The sequence below is a fragment of the Parambassis ranga genome, chromosome 16 (assembly GCF_900634625.1).
Source record: "Parambassis ranga chromosome 16, fParRan2.1, whole genome shotgun sequence".
In the NCBI taxonomy this organism is placed as follows: domain Eukaryota; kingdom Metazoa; phylum Chordata; class Actinopteri; family Ambassidae; genus Parambassis; species Parambassis ranga.
In genome coordinates, this window is record NC_041036.1 from 1,166,991 (window position 1) to 1,192,679 (window position 25,689).

At 44.4% G+C, this 25,689-nt stretch overlaps 1 protein-coding gene across 4 annotated transcripts; it reads right to left on the minus strand.

Annotated features, from left to right (window-relative positions):
* Positions 1-1,052: 1,052 nt before the first annotated feature.
* Positions 1,053-25,383, minus strand: ntrk1 (neurotrophic tyrosine kinase, receptor, type 1). 4 transcript variants are annotated; one of them, XM_028424965.1, is made up of 17 exons: positions 24,924-25,383; positions 21,208-21,282; positions 20,464-20,535; positions 17,947-18,015; positions 17,187-17,341; positions 16,315-16,457; positions 15,026-15,164; positions 12,964-13,296; positions 12,763-12,780; positions 12,602-12,660; positions 12,415-12,517; positions 11,207-11,362; positions 10,991-11,121; positions 9,986-10,158; positions 4,667-4,907; positions 4,439-4,597; positions 1,053-2,076 (listed from the first exon to the last, which is right to left on the minus strand). In XM_028424965.1, the coding sequence occupies exons 1-17, from the start codon at positions 25,118-25,120 to the stop codon at positions 1,891-1,893; spliced, it is 2,409 nt and encodes an 802-aa protein (XP_028280766.1). In that variant the 5' UTR covers positions 25,121-25,383; the 3' UTR covers positions 1,053-1,890. The 4 variants fall into 4 exon arrangements, with proteins under 4 accessions (XP_028280766.1, XP_028280763.1, XP_028280767.1 ...); XM_028424962.1 differs by having other exon boundaries at positions 4,439-4,907; XM_028424966.1 differs by lacking the exon at positions 24,924-25,383 and adding an exon at positions 23,857-24,122 and having other exon boundaries at positions 4,439-4,907.
* Between the last annotated feature and the right edge of the window lie 306 nt (positions 25,384-25,689).

A 25,689-nucleotide genomic window follows, 5' to 3' on the forward strand; every position in this document is an offset into this window, starting at 1 on the left:
AGGCTGCTGATTAGTTCGTCCCAATAACAGAAGGCTCCTGAATAGCCTTGTTAAGACGTCTAACTCTAAGTAGACACATTGTTCGGTTGAAGCGCGCTGTGATGACGGCCTGATGCAGAGGGATGCTCCCGCCCAGACGCTCGTCTTAATCAACTTTGTTTATTTATTTATTTTTAGGGCAGACGATACAAAGTGCTGGAACAACAATGCAATGAAGGGATATATATATATATACGTCTGAAGACGGGAACACACGGTCTGTACAGTACAGTCAGTATTTACACTGGAAGGCATCGCAGCGGTTTGTGGTCTCACTTTCAGGGCCATCTGTGTCCCCCCCCCCCTCATGGAGCCTCACATTAATCCATCTGTTACCTCCACCCACCCACCAAGAAGCTCCCTCACCCACCCACCCACCAAGACCCCCCACCACCCACCATCATCTCCAGATTTCACTGCGAGGCTTGGATTCCACAGACTCATCAGGTCGCTCCTGAAGCCTCACGGGTCGCTCGGACCTCGGTTTGTCTCACACTGAACAGGAAGTGTAAACCCAGGGAGGGGGGGCGGGTTTGGCTGTAACACACCTCTGTGTCCACGTCTGGTTCAATAAGCCTCAGACGGATTCTCACTTTTTAAAAACGCTGTAAAGACCAAGCTGAACCTGAACACGTCTGAACTACAACATGGCTCTTTCAGCCACTGGGCCTACATTCCTGAAGTTTCAAAAAAATTCACTAGAAAAATGGTGTTAATGGTTTTTTAATATTTAAAAAAATGTTATAAAAAATGAACGTTTCTAACGATTTCTATTACTGTAAAATTATGAATATTCTGGAAAAAAAACATTTTTTTACATTAATTTTTTTAGACTCTAAAACAGACTCTTCAAGATTAAAGTTAAAAATAAAAAATTAAAAATATATTTTTAACAAAAACATTTACAAGAAAAAAAACGTATCATATTTATTTGATTAATTCTTATATTGTTCAGAATTTTTTTTTTAAGATTTGAAAAAATATTTTGACATAAATTTGTAAACTTGAGACCAATTTTTTTGTAGATTTTTTTTTTTTTTTTTACATTAAATTTGTAGAATTAATTACAAATTTGGAGGAATCGGACGTTCTTTTAGATTTGTGACATTTAGTGCAGAAGCAGGACGTGTGGTTTGTCCACCAGGGGGCAGATGAATGTACAGAGCTTCTCAGGTCATGAACGGAGCTCATTGACACATTCTAATCACACAAACCTGCGCTGCGCTTCAATCCCTCGGTCATGTGGACAGTGGGGGTGTTACAGTCATACCCCCCCCCCCTGTTCATATTTCCAGAAAACACTGTCGCTGCTAATATTTAGTTCTCTTTGAAAAATATTTCTATTCGACACAAACGAGCGTTCGTTGTGATCATTTCTATACATTTACCTTCAACATGAACCGTGTCTGAACCCAGAGCTGCACTGTCCACATGGCCCGCTGTGTTTTTACATGTGACCTTTGACCTGTGTCCTCACATGAGGAGCATAAAAACTGTACTCAGCTCTCTGGAGGACACATTCCAACGTAAAGCCTATATATTCTCACTTCAACACTTATCCATGCACGGCCCTCCATCAGGCAGCTCCTTCTGATAAACACGAAACACTTTGGTAAACACTCGACAGGTCTTCAGAGGAGGATGGGCGGGAAACGGGTGACGTCTGTCCATCGAGCATCAAAGCTGGAGGAGCAGCGGCTGTAGAGGCGGCGTCCTCCCAGCTGCTCTTTCAGTGGATGCGACTATATAAAGACGTAAAAACCAAAAGAACGTATTTTTACCTCTGATCAAAGTAACTGTCCAGAATGAAAATCTCTCTTTCCTCCGTCCTCCGCTCCCCGATCGGCTCCTCTAGCCCAGGATGTCCAGGTAGACGGGCGGGTTCTTGACCAGGGCCAGCAGCCGGCTGTGGATGTCCTTGATGACCATCCTCTGCTGGGGCTCCCTCTGCCAGCAGCCCTGCATCAGCAGGTACACCTCCTTCGGACAGGTGCGCGGCCGCTCCAGCTCCCGACCCTGAGTGATGCATTCAATGGCCTGTCCGGGTGAGAGGGACAAACGACGTCAAAGGTTAGACGAGTTCAGTTTATTTAAAAAAAAACCCCGACACATCAGTGAACGAACACTGTAAAAATGTAGATGTTGCCATGGTCACCTCTCTGCTCTGATTTTGGGAGGTGTGTGTGCGAATTGAATTTTATTTAAATGTGACTTAATGTTTACATTATTTTATGCATTTTAATGTCTGTTTTTTATTTAATGAATGGTTTGTTGGCCAGCGTAGCTGTTAGCCGTGATGCTAATGTTGGCAGCGTCGAGCATCATGTGGAGGGGACGTTTCATCAACTCAGCGAGAGTCAGCCAGATTTGGAAAGTAAACACACGCCCCTTTCTCTCGGAGCTCACCCTGAAGCCACGCCTCCCGATCACATGGACACGCATTGCTGTCTGTGACTTCGGCCATCATGCACGTACCTCTGCGCGCAGAGCAGGAAGAGAGCGACAACCAGCCAATACTCTGCACAGGGTCCACCCAGAGGATTGGCTGATGTTTTTAGCGTTTATAGCTTCCACAGATGATTCATATTCTTCGTTTTAATGTGAAACTGTCGAACTAATTGGTTGCTATCGGATTGTAAAGAGAAGTTACACTAATTTAACAAAACGTGCATCAGAATGAAATCTCCTACCCTACCTTTAAGCTTTTTATGTCTTAGCAGCATAGCAGCAAGCTAGCCACCAGGAGAACCAAGTACTGTTACACACCAACACCCGCTAAGACGACAGCTAGCTGAGGTGTTCTCATGACCCAAAAGTACAAGAAGATAAGCTTATTTTTCTCGATCTATTATTTTGTGCCCAGCCTGCAGTGGTGTGAGTACAGAAAAGCAGCACTGTCTCCATGTACCTGTGAGTGAGGCAGGCAGAGCGTGCTAACATCCACCAGCTGCACCAAGGACAATGTTTTTAATCAACAGCTTCTCTATCTGCACATTTACAGATGAGTGTCCATTAGCAGCGACCTCAGGGACAAACGGGAGCAGCTGAAACGTGAATAACCTCCAGCACAGACACTGGTGGCTGCCGTGATGGATGCAGTTCACACGCTCAGTGAGTAAATCACTGTCGAGGATGAGAGCGAGGAATTTACTGCTGCTCAGTCACTCAGTCTGGCCCCCGTCGTTAACCCTGGCCTGACGCTGCAGAGCCACTTCACACCAACAAGGCCCATCAGTCAGAAGCAGAAGGGCCAAGATGGCCGCCACCGCTACCACGCCGTGCCGTGTCAGTGTTTTGGGATGATTTATCTCCGCTGCTGAGTATTTAAGCAACATGATAATTCCACATGCCCCTCATTGGCTGAGACAGATTAGGTTAACGAGGTTACAGCTCATTGGCCCGGGGCAAAAATGAAAGGCAACGAGATTAGAATCGAGTGCAGAGGAAAAGTGATCCACCCTCCTGCTGAAAGCAGAGAGGCTGACGGCCTGTAATAGCACCGCTGTGGTCACAATGGAGTCCCACTTCTTTGTGCTTAAACTGGGCAGGCTAGACTGGACTGCCTTTAATTACTATGAACTTATTGATCAGTTTAAGAGTGCAGAGTAAAGTATCTACAACTGCAGTGAAAACGTTCTGTTTGATTTATGTGAAAGCACCAGAACATTACAGTTCAAACATATGACATTCAATCTAAATGATGAACTTTTAGATCAGAGACTAATGTCATGATCTGTCCATAAACATCAGGCCACAGCGCACTCATTGGAGCGAGCTTAGACCCTGTTCACACTGAGGTAATCAATCCGGCTACAGCGGGATTCGGGCCGTATCTGGATATAGTCTGAACAATGCGAATCCGGATATATTAAGATTGATTTTAATCCACCTCTTGGAGGTGGATCTAGCTGGATTGGCTCAAATGTGGCTCAGGTCTGAACGCAAATGCGGCTAGTGAATCCCTCTAGCGACGTCATACTTCATGGGGACAGTGTCTGGGTTGCGTACAAAAGCTGCATGTAAACAACCATCGAACTACGACAGCTTTGCCCCGAGTTTATTTTCCACAGGGCTACAAAGGAATAATCTGCTTTTTGAACCAAAAAAACGAAAGAACGAGCGACACAGGACAAAAAATACGCACGACGCATGCGCACACACGCGGCCTGAACGGGCTCTGTATATTACGAGGCGCCACCTAGTGGTTTGGAGGACAACAAGCAAGCCAGGTTAAGCTGGATTGAGCACGGACACGTGTGTGATTTGAAAATAGGTCTGAACGTATCCAGCTTAAAGGCGATCTGGATTCAATCCTACTCTAGCTGGACTGACTTTATATAGTTTTGTTTGAAGTAAGAAGCGTTCTGGCCACAGTGACACTAACAGGTCATAAACCCACCTCACTGTTGGACAGCTGGTACCAGGGCTGTTTGCCGTAGGTAAAGATCTCCCAGAGGACCACGCCGAAGCTCCAGATGTCACTCTCTGTTGTGAACTTCCTGTACATGATGCTCTCTGGGGGCATCCAGCGGATTGGCAGCATGGTCCGTCCGCCCACCTGAGGACCAAAATAAAATGTAAAAGTTTTCCCCACACTGACTGAGGATGCTACTGTAGCGACACTTACCCGATAGTAATCCGTGCTGTAGATGTCTCGCGACATCCCGAAGTCTCCGATCTTGACCACGAGCCCCTCCCCCACCAGACAGTTGCGGGTCGCCAGGTCGCGGTGGACAAAGTGGAGTGACGCCAGGTACACCATGCCCGAGGCGATCTGGGCGGCGATGTGCAGCATCTGAGGCAGAGTGAGCTGACCCAGTGGAGGCATCTTGTACTCCTCCAGGATACGAGCGTCAGGGCCGTGAGCTCTACGGGGGGGGGGGCACAGGGAGGGGGCACGAGGTGAGGGTGCACATCTGTTATTCCTTCATCTTAATAACTGAGCTTTAATAGAGAGTTTTATGTCTTTTATTGTTATAAATGACATGTTTTCTGCTGTCCAGATGGGGCTGAGAGATGAAACTGCAGGTCCTCCCATTTCCACTAGAGGGCTGGCTGCAAAGGTGAGTCAGGTCTCATAGAGCTTCATGTGAAAATGTACAACTTCAGAGCAGAACAGAGACAAATGTGAATGTTTGAACTCATGATAAAGGCACATGGTATGAAAAGTCATCTGTTTAAACGAAACAGCTGTAAAACTCTTAGTTTACTCTAAAGCTTGTTCCACACGAGAACAGAGAACTTTCTTTTCGCTCTCGAGGCGACAAGAACGAGAACAAAGTTCGTTTCGGCACAGAGTATTCACACTCCGAACTCCTCATACGGCCCTCCCACTGCAGCACACGTCACACAAACGTTGACAATGCAGTTGTTTTGTAAACTGTGAGCACAGTCGTGGTTACCTGGCCTAACGAGCTGATAATGTTCAGGGAAGAGGGCGCACAGCTGACAACAGATAGAAGATCAGTGCAGCTGACTGCAGCAGACCTCTGGTCTGTGTGAGTTTAACTCTGTGAACGTGTGGATGACTGTCTGCAATAATACGTCCCTAAACTGTCCATCGTCGCTGTGCTTCCTCCTTCTGTCTGTGTGTTCTGCACCTGAAGAAGCTCTTGGCTTCTCCACATTCATCACGGCCACAATAAATTCCGACCAATCACAGAATTGTTCTCGCACAGCACTGAGAGAAAAAGTTCCGAGAGCGCTGCAGAACAGGCGCTCTGAGAGAAAAATGACGTCATTTTGTAGCCTAGGCGCAGACAGCGAGGAGCGAGTTCTTTGTTCTTGTGGAGCATGCTCCCACCGGGACACAGTCTGACTCCTCCTCTAGTGGACTTCAATGCTGCCAAGGTGGCCGACAGATTGATGCCTGTATAAAGGTGACATCACTGTCTTGGAAAATATTGATTTTGATATTTGTCAGAAAACAAATCTAATCTAACAATGTGTTTAAAAAAAGATCATAAAAATAGTTTTTGTAATAAAATACAGAGAAGTAAAAAAATGACATGGATTTGATGAAGTGCTCTTCAGTGCAGAGTTTAAAGCAGCTTCATGTGGTTATTAAACATCTTTTTATAAACGTCCTCCGTTGTATACACCCACTGTAAGTAAGCAACATATAAAATGAATTTAATGATCCTAAAAACATCTTCACAAATAAAGATTGTTCCGCTCATGGCCGCTGGCCGATCATTGTATTCAAACAAATGATTAAAATTAAACCCTCTGAATTGATTGTATTGTCCGCTGAACCCTGAGACTGCTGTCGATTGTACAGGGACAGTATTTTATTCACAAAGACCCGACCCCGCCGGCCTCTGCTTCCTATTGGCTGCTCCGATTATTCAAACGCCAGGATTGGCCCTTCCTGTGTGTTGGTAACTATGGCACCAACCCTGGGTGACCTTGGGGGGGGGGGGGGGTGACCTCAGCATGCAATCTGCAGATTGAGCATTTCTGACATATATGAGCTCTCAGCATGACCACCCATAATAAAGCCATTTAACAATGACGGTTAATAGAACACACGCGGCTTGTAATCCGCCTACAGCTGATTTGCAATAACTCGATTCAGATTTCTCATCGACGCTCAGTGGTTTTTCTGCATCATAAACACCCACTCGCACGTCCAAACTCCAGGCTAAATGAGCCAATCACGGCTGATGTGTCTCCATCCATCCTAATATCTCTGCTCTCCACTTTGTCCCCTCCTCACAGGGGAAGTTGTCTATACAATCACTATTAGTTTATAAGGCAGGTGGCAGGGTGGGAAAGCAGCTGCATTGTGGGGGCTCTCAGACGTTTCACCCATTCTGTCTGCTGGGAAATCGCATTTCCATCCATTGGAGAACATATATCTCAGAAAAAGTCTGTGTGTGTGTGTGTGTTTTCATTCCCAATCTGTCTCCTGTGGAGGACACCTGGCAGACAGCGTCCACTAGTCTGCTCTGTCAGATGGTTTCCCAGGTGCTGTGTGAGCTCTGATAGGTCAACACTAACATACACACAACAACTTTATGAGCTAATGCTCTCATCTCTCCTCCTCTCCATGCTGTGTTTTTATTCCTGTGGGTGTAGTCGGTTCTCTCTACACCTCACAGATGGATCATATCATATGTTTGACATGTATGTTTACAGTCTGTCCTTTATTCCGTACACTTGCGGCGCTTTATTCTAACAACAACACACTCGTCCTCCAGTCGACGACAACAAAAGCCAACTGACGTCATTTTTCTCATTGAGAATCAGATTGGCGCCATTTCCGTTCCCAAAAACTACATAATCAATAAAAGTGAAGCAGCAGAAATAACAGCAGAAAACAGAAGTCGCCCAAGGAGACTGTAAAGGTTGAACAGATTAAAAAGAATTGTGATTGGATGAACCGTCTGTCAGTCACTGACCATCATGAGCTACAGTGAGGCTCTTTGAAAGCTAACAAGTAGCAGTTAGCATGTCTGCAGGGGCCTTCTGTTGACTCTCTTTAACGCAGCGATGATGGTTTGAAGACGCCATCGTTATTCTGCCTTTGCTCTCAATACAATATTCTTGCAGTGTTGTCCTCTACTCGACTACTGGATAATTATTTAAACTAAAGTTTCTTCCGCTGGTTTAGTTTATACTTTGACTATAAAAGCAGCTTTTATCTACTTTGAGTCTGTGAAATTATCTCTTCTTCTTCTGTGGTTTTTGACATGTTAAAAAGCTTTTTGGGGACAGAGTCTGCTTTAAATGTATTAACTGTAAAAACCCCTGGAGAAAAAAAAACAATTCATGACATTAGGACATAAAAATCACATTCGACACGTGAAACTGTGAAAATGATGTTTTGCATGTTTCTTTGTAAATTTGCTGTCATGTTCTGTCAGATTAGCACATGTGGAGCTCCCCAGATGATCTAACCAGAATTTAAATGTGACTAAGAGGCCTTAAAGTGCAGAGAGGGAGGGGAGCAGCTGAATCCTTAAACACACCGAGTGACCGCTGCAACCACACGCTGCACCGAGGTCAGTAAACACACGTCAGCGCTGCAGCGTTTAAAGAACTGTCATTTACTGTGTGTGAGAGCAGCGCGGGAAGACGCGGCCTGTGTAATCACAGCAATGACACCTGATAATGTTACTGTCAACAGGACGGCTTCAGACTAATTTCTCTGCCCTGGACTTTCAGCTTCTTATCTTGGTCTTTGTAAGAGCTGCTACACATGCTGCTTGTTGTGTTTAGGGCAATCTGGGCTGCTCAGATGTAGCATCACGGTCTTCTTTTTAGCTTCTATACAAAATTAGGGATGCCACCGACCACACGTTTTTCACCAAAACTACTCGGACGAAACAGGATGTTGTGATGGTGCAACCAGCACGGACTTGTCTGGACGCTCCAGCATGTCTGCGGTGTCTTCTCTTGCTCGATTTGAGCAGTTAACTAAAGAGATCAGCTCCTCTGATACATCTGCAGCTGACGTTATTCCTTTAAACACAGCACTAAAGCGTCTTCTAAGCAAAGAGAAAAGTACACTCGTAGTCCGTCAGCACGCGTTTCACTGAGAACTACACGAATCTTCTGCACTTCATCATGGTATTGATCTGCGTTATAAAGATCATACTTGGATGTGTGAATAAAGCAGCGCGCACACGAGACATGATCCAGGCCGCGTGGGTGCAGAGAACCCGCTTGGAGACGGGGAAGCGCCCTCGTTGTCTGATGTGTTCAGTCAGATGCTACAGTAGAGCGCCTCAAAAACAGGCTCAGTTTTTAACAATCTGATGAACTAATTTTAAGATATAACAGTGTAAAAAGTGTGAGAACAAGCCCCGGTCTCCCCGACACATGAGTGGGGTCAAGCTAAGTTATTTTATTTTATATTGTGCATTGTTTAAATGTGCTAAATTTTTTCATTGTTTCGGTTTTCGGCCTTGGATTCCTCATTTTCGGTTTTCGGTTTTGGCCAAGAATTTTCATTTCGGTGCATCATAGTAAAAATCGCCTTATGAAAGTGTGTGTGTCTGTGTTTACATGTATCTCTCCAGACCGATCTGGCTTCTTTTAATAATCGTGTGAAGGAGATCGTGTGGAATGTCAGAGCCAAATGGACATTTTGTGACTTCTGACATTTGATCACACAGGATAAAGCACAAACAGAGCTCTGCTCCGTCTTATTATGTGTTTCATATCAGCAAACGATTTGTGAGTTAACTAAATTAACCTCAGATTAATGTCTGAGAAGACGCGCACTGCCTGCTGAACGTTACTCTGATCAAACGAATAATAAGCACTCCTCAACAACACAGACATTTAAACCACTTATTAGTGATGGATCCTGGTCTGTTAGGTTCTAAGTGTCCAGTCTGCGACCTCAACATGCCAGAAAATCATGGAGACGTCAATCAGAACATCCTCACACTGAACTATAGAAGTTTCAGAAAGCCGACAAACACACAGAGTTATCATCTAAAACCCTCATTATCTGCTCTAAAGCTGCCACGAAGAGTCCGCGAATGGAAGTTTGAAAACAGGAACATTTTCCACATAAAATACATTGATTAATCATGGAAAATAAATAATGTAAACAAGCATCGGCGGCAGTGTTAAGATAAAAACGTACAGCAGGACCCTGAAGCTGGTGTCCGGTTACTTCTGGTCACATGGTGCATTTCAAACTGTTCATTTTGTGTAAAAACCAAAGAAACCAGCGTCCACTCACATTTCACAGCCAGAAACACTGATTGATGCTTTACTCTCATTTCTATTCAAATCTAATGCTTTATTCAACCCACTAATTGATTAAATAATTCATTCAGTTATTTCAGATTTAGGCTGAATTCCCTTTAGCTGCAGCAGGTTCAGGGTCCTGGTCCAGGTGCAGGTCTGCACACTCTTAATGTCACCTCTACATACTTTCATCCTCTGAGACCTGAGCTGGGACTGGGTTCAGTGTGTGTTTACGTACCGGAGGAAGCGGTTTAGGTCTCCGTGCCTCATGTACTCGAACACCATGGCCAGCGGCTCTCCGTCCGTGCAGACGCCATAGAATCGAACGATGTGCTGGTGCTGGAGCACCGTCAGCAGCTCCGCCTCCCGCTGGAAGTCCTGCCGGGTCGACTCGTTGGCGTCCTTCAGCGTCTGTGGGACGATTACACATTAAGAGACGCTAATGGTAACTTTAATTTTATTTCTGAAGAATAAACGAACTGTCTATAAATATATTCTCCTCAAATCTGATCGGACTCCAGTAAATCAATATTTTTATCCAATGATTGATTTTTTTCAATCTTTTAAAATGAAATAAATTTAATTTACCCCATGACAAAGACAAAAAAAGGCCAAAAAAGATCCTAATGATCATAAAATATAACGAACGGAAGGATCAACATGTTATTGAACAGCGGTCTTTAGGTGAGTATCAGCAGATGGTGAGGCGGTGTAACAGGCGGGCCCAGACTGCCTGGTTCCGCCCCCCCACCCCACTTAGATGATGTGTTATAAAAGCCATGTCAGATTAATGGGATGATAAATGCGAGCAGATTCAGCCCGTTGTTCTTTATTCACTGTGGTTTGCATTAACCTGCTCGTAACATGAGCCGAGGATTAAACCAGCGAACTGTCCTTTAACACACGGCTCACTCTGAAACCGCAGCGCTGACGTGTGAGAGCCGCGGACATGCTTCTGCTTTGGTTGTGTTAGTTCTTGTCTCTTCTTCTACTAATTTCCAAGTGTTCAGTTCTGAAAGTTTTGTAATCTGTAGCTTGTTATTTTAAAAACTGATGATTTGTTTTACAGTGACTTTTAAAAGCTAATTGTCACTTTGCCTAATTGTAGCTGTAACACTGAATTTTTTGCCGCACTGTTGTTAACTATTGAAGCTGACATTTTCACTGTGCCTTCCCATGTTTCAGAGGGAATAAAGGCCACTTTAATGGCTTTTAAAAACCAGAGGAGGACAGATTGACTCACCTTGATGGCCACCAGCATCTTGTCGCTGTCGGGACTGAGGTTGGCACACTCCGCCAGGTAAACTTTACCAAACGCTCCTTCACCCAGCTCCCACTTCAACACGATGTCCTGCCGCTTAATATGCTGCACACCTGAGACCATAAAACACGAAACCTTTCTTTACTTTGTTGTTCTTTAAAAAAGGAACATTAGAGAAATGGTAGAGAAGCTACTCACACATGTCTTTGTCCTTGATGATGCCGCAGAAGTACTGCGGATTCTCCACAAAGCTAGACAAGCCGGAGTCTTCATCTGAGGAAGGTGGGCTGGTTCCAAAGTTCATGAAGCGCAGCGACACGGCCAGGTCATCCTCTGTACCCAAAACTGATGAGCCTAATGGAACAGGGCGGGGCGGGAGAGAGAGAGAGAGCGAGATATGCAACACCTAATCAGTCTCCAGCCATTTGTGATTGCAGTGGCCATCAAAAGAAGCAATTCAGAACCCATTTTTCCCTTCGAGGAATCGAAATTCTCCGTCGCCAACTTGGTTGCACATTTGTTGGTGCCATGGAGACAGACAGTGACAAGCTCTAATAATCACCATCATCAACCATGCAGCAATCAGGCCACATTGAACTGGAAAAAATGACCATACAGGAAGCCTGAATGGTTAGCAACCCCTGACTATAGTGGGTATTAAAAGCCAAACAAGTGGGGCCCAAATTGTAAAACCCCACTCAGCAAGGCAAACCACAGAACCCCCAGAGTCCAACACGGCAGAAAATGGAACAACAAAGAGCGAGCACAGGGAAGGAAAGAGCGAGCGGGGTCCACTTAGGCAATCAGGCCCACTTAGGCACTTTGAGAGTGAGAAGGGTAGACGTGTGTGTGTGTGTGTGTGTGTGTGTGTTGTGGGAGTACGGGTGAAGCTATATCATGTCTAGCTGTTCCTCCATCCATCCATTCATTCATTCATCCATCCATCCATCTTCTTTAATGGCCCTCACCACGTGGCGGTGGCTAGGGGAGGTTTCTGCCGCTGCGCTCGTGCAGTAATTAAGGCACTTTAGCTCGGCCGGCGCAGCGGCTGCCTGCGCGCAAAGTTCCAGCTCAGTGCAAATCCTACACGAGGCGTCTCTTCTATGAATTATTACCTTCTGAGAGACAGACACAATAATAAGGCAGAACAGGTATTATAAATGTCTTCTTAGGTAATCTGGTGTTGCTTTTTTAGTTTAGAAATATAACAGTAATATGAACATCTGCTGCCAGAAGTTCTGTCAGGGATTCAGGGACAGACCCTAGACCAGACCAGACCTAGGCCCCATTGACACTACTCTAGTAGACGCCATCTTGGCAGCACCTGAGTCTAAAACAGAGTTGGTACCAGTATGTACACGTTTAAAGTTGGACACTTTTTTTTAATGTAAACTGAAAGGACTTACGATGAATGCCAAACTTGGAATGCTGTCCACACTTGTTAATAACTAAAACCATGATGAGGAGAAAAGTGCAGGCGAACACAGCGAGACCCACGGCCACAGAGACCTGTTCAAACACGGCACAGATCTGCATGTCAGTATCAACCTTAACTATATACACATATCTTATGCTGATGATGCACAGGCGTACCACAAACACTCGACTCTCAGGGTCCTCGGTGACGTCCATGTCAGACTTGTTTGTAGGACCTGAGGAGGAAGAGGAGGAGGAGGAGGAGGAAGAGGAGTGAGAATTGTTAACAGAGAATGTGAGGTTTTTTTAAAGAGACTCAAAGTCAAGTGAAGACTTACTTGGATCCACATCAAGGACTGGCATGTGGAAACAAAAACACATTCATCAGCACACATCAGAGACTCTACACACAATCCTGCCATTGGTCTAATAACAGTTCAATAGATCCAGACTCCATAGATCTGCCTTCCAGCTGCTCATCGTCTTCTTACTACTTGGAAAAAACATTATGCAGCAACAAAACAGTTTCAGGAACTCACCCGGAATGATTCCCTCAGGATCAAACGGGTCAAACGGGTTGTCCATAAACATCCCCGTGGCCGTGGCCTCGTCCCGCCCCAGTTTGTTCTTCACAATCAGAGTGTAGTTGCCGTTGTTGAGGTGGGTGGGCTTGTTGAGGAAGAGACAGCCGTGACTCACTGACCCGTCGCCCGAGTCTTGGATTAACTGCGTGTACGTGTAGATGTTCTCCTTGAGTCTGACGCCGTTGTACAGCCACGTGATGGTCGGCTCGGGGTTGCCATCCACGGCGAAGGGGAAGCACCAGTTGTGCTGCGGCACGGCGTCTCTCAGGAAGAGGATTTTGACTGGAACTGTGAGGAGATGACAAGTTTGGAAGTTGAAGCATAAACAGCAGGTTCCTATTTATACAGTACACCCCCACTGACACACTGTATGTAATGTAATTGCACTTCTTTAACTTGTAATTGCCATGTGCTACAGTTTTATGCTGACTGTGCACCTTGATCATATAGAACATGGCCGAGTGCTCTGCAGCTTTCCATGAATCAATGTTCTCCATCTGTGCTGCAAACCTGTGCTGACCTGTGCCATGAATAATGAATCCTGGTCGTCGTCGTGCCTCCGACCACAAAGGTCTACCTGGAAGCTCTCGGCCGGACGTGAAGCTACAGGAAATGGCCTCATTTAGATCGAACACCCCTCATTCTGTACACGCTGCTCTTAACCCGTGACCCAGCCCCAGAAAGTGCTGCGCTAAGGGATGGAGGCAATCGTCTCTTTATTCAGGGCTTGGTCTGTTAAATTAGTGCTAATTTATCACATTTAACTAATCATCCATTAGCGACCTCTGCTAATCTTACATGAGCTTTTTCACTGCAGGAGTTAAAAGGAAGGCTAGAATTATGTTTAATGAGCCTGCCAGAGCTCAGACCTCATCGCAGAATGAGACAATGAACATTCTGAAATGTGACAAACACGCTAAATGATTCCTGGCCCCGGTCCAGGCGGAGTTAATTGGAAGTTCTACATGCCAAATATTAACTTTTGTGATGATAAAGCTTTGATTTTTCAAATTTAAAGTTCAAAAATGATGGAAAAAAAAAATCAGGAAGACTCTTTTATGAAAGGAGAGCCGTATGAGTACCATGAATCAATGGCACAGAGAGCCACTCAGCAGTAAACACCCACTGTTCTGGGAGGTAATTAAGAGTAATTAAAGGGCTAGCGGTTAACGAGTGTCCGTCCACCAGGGGGGCTGATGTTGATAGATTAGCTGCACTAACGCATTTACAGACTGCCAATCACTGCGGATGAAGCGGTTTTCCGGAGTAGGAGGGAAAAGTCCATTAGCACGGGCTCAAATCAGATCTTAGCACTGGTTATCAGCCCCATTTTCCTGATGTTCATTATCTGTCCCTTGATGCTCGTGCATTTGGCTTCAGCTGATTGGCGCCCCCGCTCTTTTTTGGCTTTATTTTCTAATGAGTGTCACTGAGCTGCTGATATATGATATTGTTTGGGTGGTATTTTCAGTAATGTATCACTAATGTATCTGACTCTGTCTTCAGCGGGACCGCTGGGTGCTGTCATTCTTCACCCGTTCTCCAACTTCCACGTACACTAATGCACGGCGAGGAGGGCGGAAAACAACAGGCAGCCTCCTGGGTCAAGCTGCAGCTGTAATTTAAAAGTATACAGTGTGTATGAGGTGAAGGAGTTCTTCAGGAGCGAGGTAAGCCAAGTTTCCTTTCCTTTGTCCTTCCATTGTATCCGTGCATTAAATGGTGAGCCATACCTGCAGCACTTCACTCGTATTATTTTAACGCTTCTCACCTGTCGCCAGAGTGAGTGGCAGATGACAGAGAGCTCCATTAGAAACACGGTGGGTACATACTCGTATTTGTAGAAGGGGCATTTAGAAGAAATCAGTGCAGTGCTTTTTTCTATTCTCTGCCTGTCCACCCTGCCTGCATTAGAAAATGGCCCCAGTGTGCTCTCGGCCTAACCTCCATTAAGCCCTGCGACTTGTATTGAGCCTGTGAGCTTTCAGGAGTGTGGTTTTATTTTGCAGGCACTTACACTCAATGTCCAATTGCACCATCCCGTCTCCGGGCCCAGCTTGGTTCTCGGCCTCGCACGTCAGGTTGTGCAGGTTGTCCTTGGAGGAAACGTTGGTGAGGTAAAGGACCAGCTCTACTGTGGAGTCCCAGGTTCTCTCCTACAGCACAAATAGAGAGTTAATGCATCCAGTCACAACCACATATAGACCAACCACATGTCCAACTCAAACCCGGCCCGCTCCAATGTTCCATCCGGCCACGATGTCCAAAACACGAATGATCCGGGCCAAATATGTTTTATTATTTTTCGTTAAAATGTAAACTGCCCACAACATTCCACTGAATAAAACCGCAGTAATAATAACAAAATGATTTTTTTTTGGGCAAAATAACGGAACAGATCACAGGTAGTCGCTCCTACTCAGAGCGCAGCTTTAATTGTTGTACGGCTGTGAACAGTAAAGGTGTCTCAAGCCGAAAAGGAAAGTGGATGGTGAGCACCGCAGTATATTTTAGGGAGTTCACAGGAACCTAAGCTGCCTGAGGTGCAAAGAAAAAGTCGACGTCACAAAGGAAAATAATCTGATGTGTGATTAGTCGACTAAACACGGAGAAGAGAAGGATCAGAGGAGTAACGAGGCACACAGCTACAGAGCTACATCTTAGCAACACGTTCGTCTTCATACAGTTTTGTGGTGAGAACCAATAACAGTGAGTGATAAGTGCAACTTCAAATCCCGTGCATCGTGTTTAGGGCGTATATTTAAAGATTAAGAGAGTTGTGCGCATTTATGCACATGGCACCGCAGCCTAACAGCCCCCCAGCTAAACCCAGAGGGAAATTCTTTACGGCTGCTGCCAAGCAGTGTCATACAATGACTAGCAAGGCGCGCCACAGGCTAGGGTGAAGTGTCTTGCCCAAGAACACACAACAGTGACTAGGGAGGAGTTGGGATTGAACCACCAGAAACACAACCAGAAAGACGAACAACGAGTTCTGCAACAGATGGTGAGTCCTGTTTTCAGCATCATGCAATCCAGCTGTTTTCTTCTTGTAAACACACAAGCTGGTTTTCATGGAGAGCTAAAGCTGTGTGGTCATTCTGTACGGGCGGAGCTGGTTCCACAGGTGTAGGAACCATCCGCCTTAGGCCCTCTCTATTTATTATAAACCAACCCTTGGTCTTACGGTCCAAAAATTTGGAATCCATTTTTACTGCTACAGCGAAGACACCCAGCTCCACACCTCTTAAGCTAATTTGACGGCAGTGTGTCTCTACTCTTTAAATAATAAAAGTCCTTCCCTACCTGGAGGTAGACGTGAGAGGCAAGTGCTTCCGTTCGCCATTTCACATTTGGGGTAGGACTTCCTGTCACATGACATTCAAATGTAAGGTTTCCTCCTTCTTGGATCTTGTTTTGAGAGGACACGATGGAAACCTTGGGCAGACCTGAGAGCAGCAGAGGGGACAGCATGAGCGCGAGGGGGTTATTATGATGCTACAACTGAATGAAGAAGAAAAAAACAAAACAGGACAGGACCAAAAAATGTCTCCTGGCAACAAGATGCTCCTGCTGGATGTGATTAAAGCTGCAGCGCTGAGTGCATTTCACTGCACCTGCTCATTACAAGCTTTCCTTTACTGAACAGGAACATCAGATTATTGTTCAAGCTAATTCCATGAAGTGGGCATCCTTGCAGAAATTGATTAGAAATGTCATGAACTTCTCATTTAAAGCAGCTCCTACAGATGTTTAAAAGTAATGAAAATCATATTTATTCGATTAAGTGGGACATATTCTAAATGTCTACCATAGAGTTTTAAATATTGTAGCTTGATAAATTATACCTCCACATTTTTATTATTTTAAAATACTTTATTTTTATATTTAGTTGTATATTTATTTTTAGACATTTCTTACATTTTTTAATATTTAATGTTTTGCTTTTATCATTTTATTTTGTTATTATTTTTATATTTGTTATATATATATATATACCTTTATTCAGATTTTTTGTTGTTACTGGTTTAATAATGTGTTGTTTTAAACTTAAACATACTGGCTACCATCATGAATATTTAATTAAAGCAGACGAAGGCCGTCATGTGAGCTGCATCGTCTTCATCATTAAATCCTGGCTTAGAGTCCACATATCAGAACGATGAGGCCACACTCACTGCAGTTATCTATCACCAGAGAGTTGAGGGCAACTTCCTCGTCATTGGACAAACAGAACAGCATCTGGCCGTCCAGGTCTCCACGATCGTTACTCTGCCACTGCTGCAGCCAGTAGAGGTCACAGGAACAAACCAGAGGGTTGTCCCTCAAAACCCTGAGGAGGAAAAAAAGCAGGGAAATCATCATATATCAGCCATTCCTCTGAACTATTCTTACTGTGAATGGTTAGACACATTTCCCTTGCGGTTATATGATTAGAAATGTGAATAATATAAATCTTTGAAGAACCTTTACTTTAGACACAAATCTACTTTTGCCCTCAGAAACTGTTCAAACTATAATTTGCCGCTTTGAGATGAAGCACTGTCAATCAGCCTCGAGAAAGTTTATTTCATACCAGCAGAAATACGATACGATACGATACGATACGATACGATACGATACGATACGATACGATACGATACGATACGATACGATACGATACGATGATAAGCGTCAGCAGTGGTTCAGTGATAGAGCAGGGTTGTCCAATAACCGGAAGGTTGGTGGTTTGATCCCTACTCCTCCCTAGTCATTAGTATAAGTATCATAAGTATCTAAAATAAGATAAGGTAAGACTTTATTAATCCCGAAGGAAGGGTTAAATCACAGTATATCACTGATGTTTTGGGTAGTTAGAACACAAACGCCTCCTAACCTGAACATGCCCCCCCCCCCCCCCCCCACTCATCGGATGAAACAGGCTTTAAAGGGACTCACAGGTTGAGCAGAGGTAGAAAGTGAAACACCCTCCAGCTGATGTGTTCCAGAGAGTTTGATGCCAGGTTCCTGTGCAGTATAAGAAGACATGTCATGTTATCACCAGCTTTACCGGCTTTACCATGCAGTATCATTCGACATCACTCGACAGTTTCTTAAACCAGAATATCAACATTTTTAATGCTACATTTTGCATTGATACACAGTAATGAAATCTAAGCTGATTTCTGCATTCTCGCTGGCACAAAGAGCCTTTTGTTCCTTATTATGCAGCTTTCTTGTTGTTGAAATTCTTTAAACTCCTTTTGTCCTTCTGCCATTGTCTTTCAGACTGGTTTTTTGTGTAACCCTCCTCCACCCCAGCTCCATCTTTTCCAGCTCTACATCGATTCTTGTTGTTTTTCTGCTAAAATGCCTTTTATTGCTCAAACTCCGTCACACAAATAAATATCATTCTTCTATTTAAAAAGTCTCCTCCTCTTGGCCCCTACTTAAAAAATATTTGAGAAGAATGAATCTTTCTTGTCTTAAATACAGCCAGTGTTGTCTTTGCCCGCTGTAATGCGGTCTGTTCTGCAGTTGAGTCACGCTGTGATTTGATTGCTCACTTTGAGAACAATGTGTACCTGCTTTGAATTACACTCAGTGGAAAACGTTAATGCATCCAAATGGGTTCTGATCAATTACCTTGGCAAGTATTTCACACCGACCAGGAGCCACACTCACAAACAGTCCCCAGCACACCTCTCAGTGTTCGCTCCATGTGTTCAGTACATTAGGTGATTAGGTGACTCAAACAGTTCTTGGTGGACGGCTGATGCTTGTCTACACGATACTCCAAATACTCCAAAGAAACAGGGTTCGAATATTTTTCCTGAAATATTTATTTTTACAGTGTCCATCTAAGCTGTCAAAAAAAATATTACAATCATCAAGGTTGGATTACTACCACCCAGAATTAAGGAGGAAAACGATCACTGCACCTGTTTCACAGACACATGTTAGCATCGTAGCATGTTTGAAATCAGCTTAAAGCATCAGTAAAAAGCATTTTTCAGAGTTTAGCAATCTGTCCCTGCGGGTGGAGCAAAGCACACAAGGTGCTCCTTCCACATTAGAAAAAAAATGCAATATGTTCTTTATCAAAGGAAAAATGAATGGAGTTACAGAGCCGATCACTCTTATATTGCTTATGTCAGAATACAATAACAATACTGTGATAGAATGCTACATTTCCCTTTACTTAATCCTCTCAGGCCACTTAAATATCATCACAGCAGATCTCAGATGATCTTCAGACTTCTAAGGAACCAGGCTGTAAATAAAACCCCCTCAGAAGATGACATAAAGCCACACTGGGGAGTGTGCGCATGGAAACTAATACATAATCACTCTGACAGGGCCAAGGGTTCAATTATTTGTTTTCCTTGCTCCCAAAAGTTCATGTCAGATGGGTTAGCCATTGGGGCTTATCCATTACCGGCTCAATTCCTGCTCAGGGTCCGCAGGGGGACCAGCAGAGACGGGAATAGCAGCTCTAGCTATTATGAAGAGGTGGAGGTTTGTGGATAAAGACTGGAGCGAGCACTGGAGAAAGAAACGTGCTTCCTGCTGATGTATCCAAGCTGCCATCTGCTTGGTTTGGTTATATTCAGTCCCTTTTAATCTAAGAAATACATCTGTCCCCTAAACCCCCCCCCCCCCCCCACCCACCCCCCCTGCCCTCCTCCTCCACAGTGAAATATTGATTAAGTGATAATGGACCCTTAGTGGAGTGTATTTATTATGCATCAGTTGTCGATAATCCGCCAAAGTGAGCGAGTAAAAGGTGACTGGTGGATGTCTTCTCCAATTTCTTGAGCTCACCCTGCCTACATCACCTCCCTGCTCCACTCTGGTCCCTGACACCCGCCTGTCTCTCAGATAAACAACATTGGACATGTTGCACACGCTCAGTAAAATGATGAGGACAAGATGGTGGCGATAAGGGTCAGCAGCTGATGAATAGACAGACTGGATTCTCTGCATCGATAAGTGTTCCTGGTATTATTTATTGTGGGGACTGTGGGGCTAAACTGAGCATGCTGCAATTTAATAAACGGGATTGTTATCAAATGAAAATGTACTTATATTGCAGCAAATAAAAAAAAAATGCAGAATGAATCGACTTTGTGGCAGCCGTTAAATATTATTTTCACTATTGATTAGTGTGATGGTTAATTGTCCACTAATCAATGATCATTTAGGCTATTAAAGTTCCAGCTGAGGCTCTGGAAACATGCTAATACACAACAAGCAGCATGAAAGAATGCTGTATATATTTTTATATAATGTAGCTGCACCTGTTTGAACTAGCTGTGATTCTGACAGACGTAGCTCTCACCGTGTGTGACACTATATTTAAAGAGCTGGTCTGACTGACAGCGACAAACAGGCCGACGCACACACAGCTCACAACAACAACACAACACAACACGCAGGGGAAGACGATCTCTTTGTATCGATGAGGACACTTACACATACTGGAGCTTGGCGTTGTTTTGGAAGGCGTTGGCAGAGATGAACCTCAGCTTACATGCTGTGACCGTGCTGGAGAGGAAAAAAAGAATGAAACCCTCACTGACAGACACACAACATGACGGTGGAGGGACATCTGTGCATTCTGTTGTAGTTGCTTGCTTTTTGTTGTATTTATTCGTGTTTTGCTTATTTATCAAAGATATGAGGGGTGCCTGCTACGAACTGTGGTGGTAGAAGGAGATGTTATTTACATGTACTTCAGCTTTTAGACAGAAAGTGTGAAATCATCAAATGTGAGTTCTTTGCTGTTTGTTAGTCTAAAAAAAAAAAGGGTACATCCAGATATTGAATGTTGTCACATCTGAGTTATGCAGCACATTTCTTCATTATGTATCATTATATATGTCGTTAAAAACGTCTCTGACTTTCAACAGGTCATCACCAAGAAGTGTCCGAACACAGATTCTGACAAAGGCAAAAGAGACAGATGGAAGGAGGAAAGGAACGAAGGACGTATGGACGAAAGAAGGCCGAAGAACGAAGGGCTGGACAGAAGAAGAGAAGGAAGAAAGGACGGAAACAATGGGTGATGGAAGGACAGTCAGGAGGTGAGGAAGAACGGTTTCTGTGTTATTCTGCACACAGACGTGTTGTAGATTTACAAACGGACATAAACTCGTTACCTTTAAACAGACCGGCCATGATTACTGTTGTGCAGAAAGCTGTGAGATAATTACTTACAGGTTCTTCAGCTCTCTGTAGTAAGCAAGGTCGACTTCCGTGATATTCTCCAGGCCGTCCTGGTTTTCTATGTAACTAGTTAACAGAGACACAAAGAGATGGAGAGGTAAAGGTAAGTACGCACACTCTACTCGGACCTTCAGCTTTTACAAGCGCTAAATGAAAGAAGGAACAAAGGGACAAAAGACAAATGAATGAACCTGATGACCCAGAAATCCAACATTGGATGAATAAAAGGTTGTTTTGTACACATATGACCACACAATACAGAACAACAATACAACAATTTCCATTTTTTGTCATTTTTTTTTGTGTCCATTTTTGACAATGAAAGCAGCATAAGAGGCTGAACTGATTACGAGTCCCCCTGCGACCTTTGTGTCAATAGTCTGCAGGTAATTACTTAAACCATTAACACAGCATTATTCAGAGAAACAACAGGAAGAATGACAGCGAATGGAAACCACAATGATGAGAATAGAAGAAGGTTAACATCCAAATCCAGCCTCACTTATTCATGTGCGACCTCCTCCACATCCAGCAGCAGATAACAGACCCAGCAGAGATACCCAAGGACCCACAAACCACAATCAGAACATAGACCCTCAAGAGGGGCTGATGGGAAATTCTTCTCAATGAGTCATTTTCCACTTTTCCAGACACAGCCTACCTCAAAATGATCAATGCACTCCACACAAGGACGGCCATCTTTTCATGAGAGGTTTTAATAGCTTAGCTTGATCGGACAGTCCAAGGCTCTCTCTGAAGTGAACTGTCCACCTCATTCTCTGCCCTTCTCCACCTCTCACTCCACCTGCTCCTGCACCGTACATGAATGCTGGCCATTTCGCTCAGGAGGACACCCGTTTAATGAGATTTTTAATGTGAATGTCTTCAGCTCTCTAGAACACATCATAGTATCCTTGGGAAAATGAACAAAATACCCTTCATAAAAATAAATGATTAAAATGATTGTTATTTTCAAGAGAACACCACAAGTAGATTTAATATTACTAACCAACAAATATAAAGTATTTATGTCCAAGTGCAGAACATTTCTACCAGCTTGTGACAAGATGATGTACCTTCAAGTAAACATGAACTCGTGACGGCAGATGTGAGGAAGAAAAGACAGAAAGACTTACAGACAGAGGAATGACAAGGAAAGAAAGAAGGAAGGAAACAGAAGGAGGAAAGGACCGAGACGGATGGATGGACAGAAGAAAAGAAGGGTGGGCAGAAGAGGGAAGGAGAGAAGTGAGGAAGGGCAGATAGGAGAATGTTAGAGGAAAGAAAGGAAGGACTGAGACGAAAGACCGATGGACAGATTGTATGGGAGAAAAGAAAGAAGCACAGACAGATGTTGGATGGACTGAAGTAAAGAGGAACAAAGGGAAGAAAGGAAGAACTGACAGAAGGAGGGAAGGACAAAGGTATGAAAGGAGGCACTGACCAATGGATGGAAGGAAAGAAGAAAGGCTGAACATGTGAAGGAAAGAAGGATGGAGAGATGGATCAAAGGAGAGACAGAAGGAAGGATGAAGAACATGCACATGCAGCAGAAGACAAGTAACAGCAAAAGAGGAATGGAGGAAAGAGGAACAGAGGGGAGAGGAAAGGACGGATGGACAGACCGAAGGCAAAACATTCACTGTATATGAAGACCACAGTGAATCACTGCAGTACTAAAACATGCCTGCAGTCCTTCCCACCTGATGACAGCCTCTTTCAGCACGTGGCATTGTTTCAGCTCTCTGCTGTTTGTCAGCTGCAGCAGCACACAAACCTTTTTATTCATGTCTGATTGACTCACACAGCAATAATGTGATTACAGGGCAGGTGGGCCCAGGATCACCCATCGCCCTTACTTATTGGATTGAGCCAAGTGGGTTGTATATCATCTATTGTTCCCGGGTGGGGGCATTGACTGGCAATTCACAAAATTGAATTTATAACTCAGCTTATGATAAATTTCAGGCCCTGCTCCACAGTTAATGGCCCCTTGTTTGTTCCTCGTATTGGCTGTATTCCCTCGCACTGCCGATACGGCAAAGTGTTGCTGTTTGCCGGCATGTAGAGCACCACAGTAAACAGAAGCCCGCTCGCTTATCGATCGGACGTTTCAGAGAGAATGTCAAGCCTCACCCTGAGCTCTAAACATGTTTAGCTGCAGATACAAGGAAATACCTCTGAGGTAAGAGGAGAAACAGAGAGAGGGGGAGGAGGAAGAGGAGTGTGTGGCATGGGTGCATAGAGGAAGAAAGTGGCAGCAAATTGACTGGCTCCCCTGAAAAGAGCGTTTCACAAATGTAGTTCCTTCTTAACAAGTGCTAATTGCTCAGATCCGGAGACAGGAACAAAGAGAGAACAGCGTGGCGGTGCAGAGACTGACATTTAGTTTTCCATGTTGGAGCTGATGGTGGGTTGCATAATAATACAGCAGCCCTCTTTAAATCACAGGTGGTCAGTTTCTACTTCTTTTTTCCCCTGAGCAAAGTTCTAAAAAGCCAACGATAAATAACAGTCATCTGCCACAGACTACCGGAGCGAGAAGCCTCACTTCACTTGAGTTTTATTCAGACACATTTCCCCCAGGAATCCATCAGCAGCTCTGTATAATGTTCCACTGCAAAGAAGTGCCGTGCAAACCTTAGAATCAAGTGATCAGCCACTATCTTCTGTCTCATACACAGAGCAGCAGCTGCACAACAGCACAGAAGGGTCAGAACAACCTTAAAGGCAGGTCAGCAGATCACTCATCAGGAATGGAATTTAGATTTTGAGCCGCAAAAATAACAATAATAATAATATTAATACAAAAACCTCCCTCCAACATCAGAGCATGTGGGCTGTAACCGTAATATGTGATGTATCGGTCGTCACAAAAAGTGGTGACGACATGAGGCCAGCGTGTAAACAGGTGATCAGTGTGAGGTCAGAGTACATTATCACTACAGCGCATTAAAAACACTTCACACAGTCCAGCCGTACACACCACATCCATGTTTTTCAAACAATACTAAACTAAAGTAACAAAAACCTAAAGAAATATCAGTAACATACTTTAACGTTAAAGAAATCTTAAGTCAAGTTCAACCAATCCTGACTCATTGTCAGAGATAAAACTTTGATATCAGCGGTTTCACCACACATCAGGTTAATGTTTTCTTAGTGAGCAAATATAAAAACGTGCACTGTGATACATCTATGATGTGCGGCATGTTACCTTCTACATGTTCACAAACTTTGATCTAAAACTTTAGGAGAGTACAAAAAGCAGGAGGTTTACTTTGACTGACGATAAACTCATTCAAAGCTTAATAAAGAGACCTGAGGGACTAGAGACTAAAGATGTTGTTCAATATTTTACATAACATTAATATCAAGGCTGCACAACACTGACTGAATAAACAGACCAAACTTAGAACAAGGAAACATTGTCGTTACACAACCGTGTAAGAAACCCGCTCAAACTTTGTCCTCTTTACTTCTGTATGTGATGTATTTATCTTCATCAGTGACTCTAGAACACTTTAACACGCGCTTTCTTTATACAAAATATTCCTTTGAATCCGAATTGAAAGCAGCAACAAACTTTAGCGCCAACCAGGAGCGACCAGAGAAACCCAGCTTGGCAGACCACCAGCATCAATGCATGTGAGCGCACCTGATAGACTCATGAGGCACATGCAGGGGAGGGGACACATCGTACTCACATCTCTGTCACATTCTCGCTCTCCTGCGGTACCAGTGGCGGGATGCTGGTGATACCATTGGGTTCCAGGCACTGCAGCATGGCGAAGGAGCACCGGCAAGCTGACGGGCATCCTCCCGACGTGGGTGCAGGTGCCAGGCTGAGCAGGGTGAGGACCAGGGATGGGAGAAGAGCCAGGGCCCTGGGTGCCACAGCCATCCTGAAAACCAGACTTTCTCAGCACCTCCGGGGAGGTTTGGCGGCTGGTATCTGTGTGTTGAAGGAGAAGCAGTGAAGAGCTTTCACACACACTCTTCTCCTGGCTCTCTGGCAGGGTTGAGATCCCAGCTGGTCAGGGTCTGGTGCTGAGCCACAGCTGTACTGAGCAGCAGGAGGGGCAGGCAGGCAGGCAGGCAAGGGGCCCCCAGGGACATGGTAGTAGTGGGCTGCAGCCTCTCTTTTTTCCTCCCTCTCTCCTTCTCTCCTCCACGATGAAGGGAGGAGCAACATAACATGGGCCAGAGTCACCAGACACCTCAGAAAGCAGAGGAGGGAGGGGTGGGAGGTGAAGGGTGTGTGTCGACCGTGATGTGCTGAGGAGTTGATGATGCCCCCCCCTCTCTGATAGACTGTTTTATTATCATCATGATCCATATTACAATCGGACAGTGCTGCAGAAACTACCTTTTATATGAGAATGTCATTGTAATGATACCATATAATCACCCCTTGGACTCAGATATTCAGGTCATGGTGTCATTGTACAAACAAAACCTTTGGACTTTCAT